At 46.8% G+C, this 10,099-nt stretch overlaps 1 protein-coding gene across 1 annotated transcript; it reads left to right on the top strand.

The window, feature by feature from the left end:
- The first annotated feature begins 3,308 nt into the window (after positions 1 to 3,308).
- Positions 3,309 to 8,438, top strand: LOC127333204 (desmethyl-deoxy-podophyllotoxin synthase-like). Its single transcript, XM_051359546.2, has 2 exons — positions 3,309 to 4,366; positions 7,559 to 8,438. Exons 1-2 carry the CDS (start codon positions 3,428 to 3,430, stop codon positions 8,231 to 8,233), a joined length of 1,614 nt encoding a protein of 537 aa, XP_051215506.1. The 5' UTR covers positions 3,309 to 3,427; the 3' UTR covers positions 8,234 to 8,438.
- Positions 8,439 to 10,099: the final 1,661 nt, after the last annotated feature.

Genomic DNA, 10,099 nt, shown 5'->3' with positions numbered 1-10,099 from the left:
GGGCAATATTCTTCTAAGTTCTCTTATAAGGCTCAATTCCTTGGTGCAACTTCATCTCCCACTAGCTCATCGTTTTGAAAGATTTGGGCCCCTCCAAAGGTTAAGTTCTTTGTGTGGCATGCCATACAAAATAGACTTTGGACCGAAGATCGCTTGGAGAAGAGGCGGTGGCCAAATTGTGGTGTTTGCCCACTTTGCAAGCGAGTCACGGAGTCGGTGAATCACCTCTTTGTCAATTCCCATTTCACCATTAGGCTTTGGGGTCTCATCAAGGATTGCCTTGGTCTCCACGTCATTGACCTTAATGCTTGGCCAACACTCTCAATCCACACTTGGTGAGAGATCACGACAAAACACAAAGATTTGACCTCCATAACACTTCTTGTGTCTTGAGAGATTTAGAATAAAAAAAATACACGGGTCTTCAAAAGCAAGCAAGCTCCACCTCCAAGATTTTGCCCTCGTTTCAAGAAAAAAACATAGCATGTCTACCTTTGAATCTTCCCATCATCTTTTTTTGTTTAAGCTCATGATGTTTTTATCCTCATCTAGAATTAAATTCAAATCTCCCATTATATATCCCAAGAGCCTACACAAAACGACCTATGATATTTGATTTTCTCAAGGAAGCTAATTTTGTCAGTTTCATCTTTGCCCGGTCACGTTTTAGGAGAGTGTAATGTGACACGGTGTCCGGGCCAGACCCGAAAATTCATGGACCCTGTGCGAAATATAAATGTAGGCCCCCAAAAAATTAGTACTTACGAAATAAATAAATAAAGCATCATACTTTCAAGTGCAACACTACTTTTGAAAGAAGTGTGATTATAAAAATCCAATATTTCTAATTCATATATGGAACCAGCCATGCTTATGGAATTCCTTGGTACAAAATTTTAAAATTTCCATCAGAGATCGGATAAATGTTTACCGAGCATAATTTGAACTATATTGTAGTCAATTTGTTAAATATTTAGTTGTCTCATTGCTGAGGCGACTTCAAAAGTTCAAAAGTTTTGATTTAGATGAATTTTAGGCTGATGCACCAATTAGTTGAACTAGCTATTAATACATGGACATAATTGTATAGAAAAGTGCAACCATTGCAGAGTCGAAAGGTAGTGAGGCTGGTCATAGTGGGGAGTAACTTAGACTAGTAATATATGTCATGTTACTAGTCTAGGTTACTACCTTCATAGTGGGTAGTAACTTATATATAATGTCATGCATTGTATCATTTATTATGTTATAGACTCATTTTGCATTGGGGTGTGTGATGTTATGGTAACATAGCTAGTTACCACCTCACTCTCTTTCTTCATTTATTGGCATGTCATGTCATCAAAATGTCTTGAGATGTATGATGTTACTAGCTATGTTACTCCCACTATGAGCAGTCTGAAGGAAACATGCCTTGGTTACTGAACATTTAATGATAGGCAATGGGCAGATTCCCAACGAGTAGTAATTAGCAAAGAGAGACACTGAAAAGTACGCCTGCCAAGTTTGGAGAAATTTGAACTAATCCATTCATTACCTAGCTTAACAATATTTTGGAGGCCCTATGTTTTGGGAGGCCCTGTGCCGCTGTGCGGGTGCACATGCTGCACTTGCCCCGTACGGGCCTGCACGGCGTAACTCACTCTTAACCTTACTTTTTTTTAGAGATGAGGAGTCCAACGGGCTTCCAGTTTCATTGAAGAAACTGAAACTTAAGCTGAGTTAGAGCAGCGCACATTCACCGTAAGTTGTCTATAAGAGCATCCCAACCATCTCCCCACGAACGCCTCCACGACCCTTTTTTTCATCCGGATGGACGAAAATGTCCAGTCACGCCCCCAGCTTCTCGTTTTCGTCCGAATTTAGACCTAAATCCGTCCGGACTCCCCATGCCATCCTCGGTTTTCTGGGGTGCTGCTGTGGACTTCGGATGGAGCAAACTCCGCGCTCTAGCCCGCATGTCAGTAAGATTAGCCAAAAACTGGGCGACCGTGTGGGGGAAAACGGCTGGAAAATCGTTGCTCCCCATGCCAAAAGTACGTCCAATCCGAATCAATTTTCATCCGGATTGTGCCCGGGGCCCTCCAGTAGCTGGGAATGCTCTAAGAGCATCCCCACTCGTTGGCGCTCCCCACGCCCAAATCCGACGAAAATTTCGGCCGGATTGGAGGTAAATTTGGCCTGGGGAGCGCCGAAGTTTCACCCGTTCCCCCGGCAGGAAACCCCCAACCTCTACCATTTGACATATTTCAAACAAATTCGACATAAAATTTAACAAGTTCGGCGATCAATTGGAGGAAAATTGCTGAAACAAATTCGGCGATAATCAGTACAATGTTTAACAAGTGCTGAAACAAATGAAGCACACAAGTTCACAATTTTTGAAACAAATTATGACAGGCTAGTTGGCGTCGGCGTCTCGGCTTGCACTTCCGGCGACCTGGTGCCGACCCACCACGGCGACCAGTTGCCTCGCCGGCGTACAAGCTTGATAAGCAGCGGCAGAATCTGGGAAACAAGCCGGCGGGGTGGTGACGGCGGCGAGAGAGATACGAGGGGGGAGATTTTTTAGCGAGGTGGCGGTTGGGTTCGTGTGTCCAGTCGCCGACAGAGCGGGCCCTTCCCCGCTTTTCGCTCGTCCGGACTCCCCGATAGATCCCCGGGGGACCGGGGATGGCCTGGGCTCGCCAGATGGATTAAGGCCCAAATCCGGATGAAATCGAGAAACCGAGAACGCGACTGGACCGAATTACGCCGTCCGGATGACGAAACCGTCGCACGGGGGTCTCTTCAGGGGGGACAAGTGGGGATGCTCTAAGAGTCGACACCCTTTTCTCCGTTGTCGCTGCCGTGACAGAGCGATCTTTCATTGAGTTTATTGAGTTGATGAATCTGATGGTACATGCAGCAGGGTGTTTACTATTGAATTTAGTTCATAGATTTCTCTAGCTGCAGTAGGCAGTTCCTTGTGTAGATAATGAAAAATATACACCCGTTGTACCTGCTGTCTATACTGCCGTCTACAGCTGACATGACAAGGTGCTACAGACGATAGGTGTCTGAACTACATGCTCTTAGCAATGAAGTACAGTAGTATTCGGTGGTTTGGAGCTTTGCAGCGCATAACTGTATTTTTTTAGCATAGCTCCACCGAGATTGTAATCAACTAACCATTTATCAATGAATCTCTTTCTCTTGCCTGAAGAAAAAGAGAAAATCATCTTGAGAGAGCGACTTTCATCGTGAAAGACATGTATATGCACGCTAGTGGTGCTCTAAGCTGGACGCGTGAAGTTGCTGCGTGTTCTTAATTCATCGGAAGGATCGCTTGGCGTCCACGTGATTTGGCTAGCACTAGCAGGTCAACTGACGCCATGTGACCATCGATCCGAGCTGTTCTTAATGGAAGCTTCAGACGGTGAGCAAGATGCATTCCCACCGGCCACCCATGGCGCAAGATGTCGAGTACAACTACTATCATTACCTTCTCTTGGCCGCCATCGTCGTGCTCCCGCTTCTCCTCGCCAAGCTCAGGCCGCGCAGGCACGGCGGCGGCGAGACTAACCTGCCCCCGGGACCATGGCGGCTGCCGGTCATCGGCAGCCTGCACCACCTCGTCGGCGCGCTCCCGCACCGCGCCATGCGGGACCTCGCCCGCCGCCACGGCGCCCCGCTCATGCTGCTTCACCTCGGTGAGCTCAAAGTAGTCGTCGCTTCCTCGGCGGCCGCGGCGAGGGAGGTGATGAGGACCCACGACGCCGCGCTCGCCACTCGGCCGCGGACTGCCACCATCCGAGCGCTCACCAGGGACGGCGTTGGCGTGGCGTTCGCGCCGCAGGGCGAGCACTGGCGCCAGCTCCGAAAGCTCTGCGTCACAGAGCTGCTCGGCGCATGGCGGGTCCGGTCCCTCCGCGGCTCCCGCGAGGCCGAGGCTGCCAGCCTCGTCGCCTCCGTCGCGTCGGCGGCGGCGTCCTCGATGCCGGTAAACGTCAGCGCCCTGCTCGCCACCTACGTCACCGACGCGGTGGTGCGCGCCGTGGTGGGCGACCGGATCGGGAACCACGACGCTTTCCTGGAGTGCCTTGACGAGGGCGTCAAGGTGGCCGCCGGGTTCAGCCTCGCCGACCTGTTCCCGTCCTCGCGCCTCGCGCGCGCGTTCAGCGGTGCGGCGCGGCGCGCGGAGCTGCACGGTGCCAAGATGAGCCGGCTCATGAACGGCGTCATCGAGGAGCACCGCGCAAGGAGGAAGTCCGCTGCCGGCGCCGGCGACGACGAAGAAGACCTCCTGGACGTGCTGCTGAGGATCCAGACGGATGGCGGGCTCCACGTTCCTCTCGAGATAGGAACCATCCGCGCCGTGATCACTGTAAGACCTCCATATATGCACAGAAATCGATGTAGCCATAACCTCTGGGAACTTACGTTGATATCTCAGCCGTTGGTGTTACTCATCTTTCTCGAGATTCGATTCAACACGACCCCACACTAAAAAAGAATCTACAACTGTTATGTGTGTAAAATCAATAGTACTCTTGGTAGTAGTGCATGTACCATCTAAATAAATTGACAAGAACTTTACAAAATTCAGCACGACATTCCGCAGGACTACATGAACCTGACATAGGGACTACATGCGCAAATATTAGAGGACTCTATAGATCCAGTTCATATAATATATTTTAAAATATTAAATATTAGACTCATTAACAGCCCCTTTTACTGAAGAGGAGGTTTTTCAAGCTATCTCGCAAATGGAGCTGAATAAAGCTCCAGGGCCACTGAAGAGGAGGTTTTTCAAGCTATCTCGCAAATGGAGCTGAATAAAGCTCCAGGGCCAGATGGTTTTCCAGCTGAATTTTTTCAAAAATTCTGGGAAGTAATAAAAGGTGATCTCATGGCTCTGTTTGCTCAGTTTACTAATGGGGACTTGCCCCTTTATAAATTGAACTTCGGAGTGATCACATTGCTACCCAAAAAAGAGAATGCGGTTCAGATTCAACAATATAGACCTATTTGCTTACTCAATGTTTGTTTCAAGATCTTCACTAAAGTTGGTACTAATCGCATATCGGGGATTGCTCCGAGGGTTATTAAGCCAACTCAATCAGCCTTTATGCCTGGTAGAAATATTCTAGAAGGGGTAGTTATACTCCATGAAACAATCCATGAGTTACATAATAAGAAGTTGGATGGGGTGTTATTCAAGATTGATTTTGAAAAAGCATATGATAAGGTGAAATGGTCTTTCTTACAACAAACATTAAGGATGAAAGGTTTTGCCCCAGAATGGGGTAGGATAGTGCAACATTTTGTGCAAGGGGGTAGTGTTGGGGTCAAGGTAAATGATGACATTGGTCATTATTTCCAAACAAAAAAAGGATTAAGGCAAGGGGATCCGCTGTCTCCAATGCTTTTTAATATTGTAGTGGATATGCTTGCCATCTTAATTGAAAGAGCCAAGGAAGATGGTCAAGTCGGAGGACTAATTCCTCATTTAGTTGAGGGCGGTCTCTCTATATTACAATATGCCGATGATACAATCCTTTTTTTGGAACATGACCTCAATAAAGCTGTCAATATGAAACTAATTTTGTGTCTTTTTGAAGAACTATCGGGTCTCAAGATTAATTTTCATAAGAGTGAGATTTTTTGTTTTGGAAAGGCAAAAGAGGAGGAAGATCAGTACAAGCAGATCTTTGGGTGTGATGCTGGACAACTCCCTTTTAGATACTTAGGTATTCCTATCCACTATAAAAAACTCAGAAATGCAGATTGGTATCCGGTAGAAACAAGGTTTGAGGGTAAATTAGGATGCTGGAAAGGAAAGTTACTATCCTATGGTGATAGGTTAGTGCTTATTAACTCAGTATTAACTAGTTTACCGATGTTCATGTTGTCTTTCTTACAAATACCTGTTGGGGTAAGGAAACGTTTGGACTTCTATAGATCTAGGTTCTTTTGGCAGTCTGACGAAAACAAGAGAAAATACCGGCTTATAAAATGGAATATTGTATGTAGACCGAAGGATCAAGGAGGTCTAGGTATTGAAGTTCTTGAGATCAAAAACAGATGTTTGTTGAGCAAATGGCTCTTTAAACTTCTTAATGAGGATGGGGTATGGCAACAGTTGTTACACAACAAATACCTCAGACAGAAGGTTTTGTCGGAGGTTCAAGTGAAACCGACTGATTCTCCATTCTGGAAAGGTCTCATGGAGGTCAAACAGGAGTTTTTCTCTAGGGGTTTTTTCAAAGTGGGTGATGGATTGCATACCCGCTTCTGGGAAGATATCTGGTTAGGCAAAACTCCATTGGCCCAACAGTACGCGTCCTTATACAATATTGTCAATCATAAGAATGTCACAGTGGCACATGTGTTAGGTCAATCACCGCTGAATATTACTTTTAGACGGGCCTTGTCTGGTAACAAATGGAATCTGTGGTTACAACTATGTAGGAAACTAATGGCAATACAATTGACTGAAGAAGAAGATCGTTTTATTTGGGGATTAACACCAAATGGCTCATTTACTGTAAAGTCGATGTATGAAGATCTTATGTGTGATCATACCCCCTTTCTCAAAAAATATTTATGGAAGGTTAAAATTCCTTTGAAGATTAAGATTTTTATGTGGTTCTTGAGTAACAAGGTGTTGTTAACCAAGGACAACCTAGCTAAACGTCATTGGAATGGGTGTACAAAATGTGTTTTCTGTGGGGAACAGGAGACCATCCAACACCTTTTTATTGAATGCCCTTTAGCTAAACTCCTATGGCGTACAGTTAACTTTACCTATGCTCTTCCACCTCCCACCAATATTACCAATATGTTTGGTAACTGGTTAAATGGAGTAGATAGACAATCTAAAGCGTATATCCGGATTGGGGTTTCTGCTTTATGTTGGGCTATTTGGAGGAGTCGGAATGATATTATTTTTAACAAAAAACCCTCTTTTCATTTCTTGCAGGTTATTCATATGGTTTCCCATTGGGTCCAGCTTTGGGCTCTGCTTTCTCCGGAGGGACAGCGGGATGCTATGGTTTCTGGATGCACACGACTCCTGATGGTCGCTCAGGATATCTTGTGCCAGGCTGGTTGGCGGCATACTAGAAGGATAGTTTGAGCCGTAGCCATATCTTGTTACTTTTTCGATGGTTGATTTTTGTATCAATCCATGATGCTGGATGTTGAGTGAGTTGTAAACAACGTATTTTGGATTTGGTTTCTTTAATAAAAGGCCGTGTGCATCATCATGATGCAGAAGCCGGGGAATTACCCCATTTCGAAAAAAAAATATTAGACTCATTTTAAAGAGTTCGTCGCCAGGAAATCAAATATGCAAACAAAAACGCATTTGCATTTGTTACGTGAAAATTGTGCTCGTTTTTAAATCAATAGTGCATTTTGAGAAGGGAATCTTCTCATATGGGTAGGCACATGCATGGACCCCATAGCTAGCCATCCATTTGCCATGCAAGGCTGTGATATCATATTGGCCCCATTTCGCATGCGCGAAAGCATTTCCGCGTAAGTGTTCGATGAAATTCATTCTTTGCAGGACCTGTTCGGGGCCGGGAGCGAGACCTCCGCGACGACGCTCCAGTGGGCCATGGCTGAGCTCATGCGGGAGCCGAGGGCGCTCCACAAGGCGCAGGCCGAGGTGCGCGGGGCCCTCGCCGGGGAGAGCCGCGTCCGGGAGGAGGCGCTGCCGGAGATGCGGTACCTGCAGCTGGTGCTCAAGGAGACGCTCCGGCTGCACCCGGCGGTGCCGCTGCTCCTCCCGCGGGAGTGCCAGGAGCGCTGCCGCGACGTCCTCGGAAACGACGTGCCCGTGGGCGCCATGGTGCTCGTCAACGCTTGGGCGATCGGGCGAGACGTAGAGAGCTGGGGCGCGGACGCCGAGGAGTTCAGGCCGGAGAGGTTCGAGGAGGCCGCCACAAGCGCAGTGGATTTCAGGGGGACGGACTTCGAGCTTGTGCCGTTCGGTGCGGGCCGGAGGATGTGCCCTGGCATAGCGCTCGGGCTCGCCATCATGGAGCTCGCACTCGCGAGCCTCCTGTTCCATTTTGACTGGGAGCTCCCTGGCGACGCCGCGCCGCGTGAGCTGGACATGACGGAGGCGCTCGGGATCACGGCGCGGAGGAAGGGCGACCTGTGGCTGCACGCCCGTCTTCGTGTGCCTCTTCCGAGTCTGCAGACACTAGACACTCGCATGTGGACTCCTTTCTTGTAAAACTTGTATTACGTCGCGAGAGTAAAATTTGTATTATATCAAAAACTTTACTTTTTTGTAAACTCCTTTTTTAATGAATGAATAGGCAAAGCTTTTGTCCTCGTTTCAAAAAAAAAAAACACTGGCATGTGGGTGGAAAGTGACGTGTGCTCCGTGCAAGTGTATACCAATTCGTTTCGAATTTTTGAAGGAAAACACTTTTTTTAGAATGCTTCCGCCCAGTTTCATTTCAGATTGAAACGAAACTACAAACGTCAGGTTTTCTGGATTTTTCAGTTCTAGACCCAACCTCACACCTTACCCAAGAGGGCACTCTTACAACTCAAACAGAACCAACTCCACACATAGAATGTCTAGGTTTCCAACTAGGAAAAGAAACTGAAACTATCCTCTCACACATCATGAAGAGGCTGATACAAACGCTGTCATTTTTTTCAATTTTTCTGAGACAAACCACAACCTGTCTACTTCTTCACACTTTTTTTTTCCTCACAGCTTCACCCTGATTTTACCTCGCGCCTCCGGAGTCCCAGGTCTGATCATCTTCGTCGCAATCTTCCTCTTCTTTAATGCCATCCGATCCGGGGCGCCAAAGCCTTCTTTTCCAACTCCTTGCACCATCTTCCAATCTTCGGCCGCCATTCTTCCTTGCACAGCGACATCCATCTCCTGAGAAGCCTGGTCATTCTCTTCCAAATCACCTGAAAGCCAGTCCATGTTAGACTTCCGAAATGTAATTCATTTCTCATCTTCCACAGATTCCAAATTACAATCAGATGAAATTGTATTCAGTGCACCATTTTTCTCATTGCTAATCCAAAGTCTAGCAATCTGCTCGTAATTGTCTCCCACCTCTCTTCCAACTAAACTAGAAATATAAGACCAAAGTGTCGAGCAACATCACACTCAAAGAATACATGGCACATGCTCTCATGTTCGCAACAAAATAAACATTGAGCATCATTTAATGTCTATCTTTTGGCCAAATTGTCCCTAGTAAGAATTTTGTTATGTGAAACTAAACAAAGGAAAACCTGGACCCTAGGCCGGGGGTATATTTAGTTTCCAAATCACGGGATATAAACCTGCTTTACTCCCCAAAAATTCATCACTTCATATGAGGACTGTGAGGAGTAAACTCCTGTAGAACCAACATTCCCCTGGACGATGGATGCTCTGCTTCCTCTGCCACGTGCGAGCGACGCGTGTCCACTATCGACCCCACGGACGAGACAGCTTCCCCTTCGCATCCATATCCTATCGCTCAGAATTTCTTGACATGGCTTCTGCGAAACAAATGGAGGAGAGCCCCGATCTCCCTAGCTGCCCTGCCTCCCCCGTCCCTGCGCCGCCACCCTCGTACATCGCCTCCTACCTTGCACCTAGCCATGGCCGGAGGTAGCCTATTGCCGACTGATGTCTACGCACGCTTCTATTCCTGTAGACAGTGTTGGGCCTCCAAGAGCAGAGGTTTGTAGAACAGCAGCAAGTTTCCCTTAAGTGAATCACCCAAGGTTTATCGAACTCGGGGAGGAAGAGGTCAAAGATATCCCTCTCAAGCAACCCTGCAATTACGATACAAGAAGTCTCTTGTGTCCCCAACACACCTAATACACTTGTCAGATGTATATGTGCACTAGTTCGGCGAAGAGATAGTGAAATACAAGTAATATGGATGTATATGAGTGGTAATAGCAATCTGAATAAAATATGGCAGCGAGTAAACATGCAACAGAACAGTAAACAAACGGAGATTCGATGTGTGAAAACAAGGCCTAGGGATCATACTTTCACTAGTGGACACTCTCAACATTGATCACATAATAAAACCACTCTACAGTCTCTTGTTGGATGACAAACATCATT

Source organism: Lolium perenne, chromosome 2, assembly GCF_019359855.2.
Source record: "Lolium perenne isolate Kyuss_39 chromosome 2, Kyuss_2.0, whole genome shotgun sequence".
Lineage (NCBI taxonomy): Eukaryota > Viridiplantae > Streptophyta > Magnoliopsida > Poales > Poaceae > Lolium > Lolium perenne.
The sequence above is the reverse complement of the archived record's forward strand: the minus strand, read 5'-3'. Positions and strand labels throughout refer to the sequence as shown.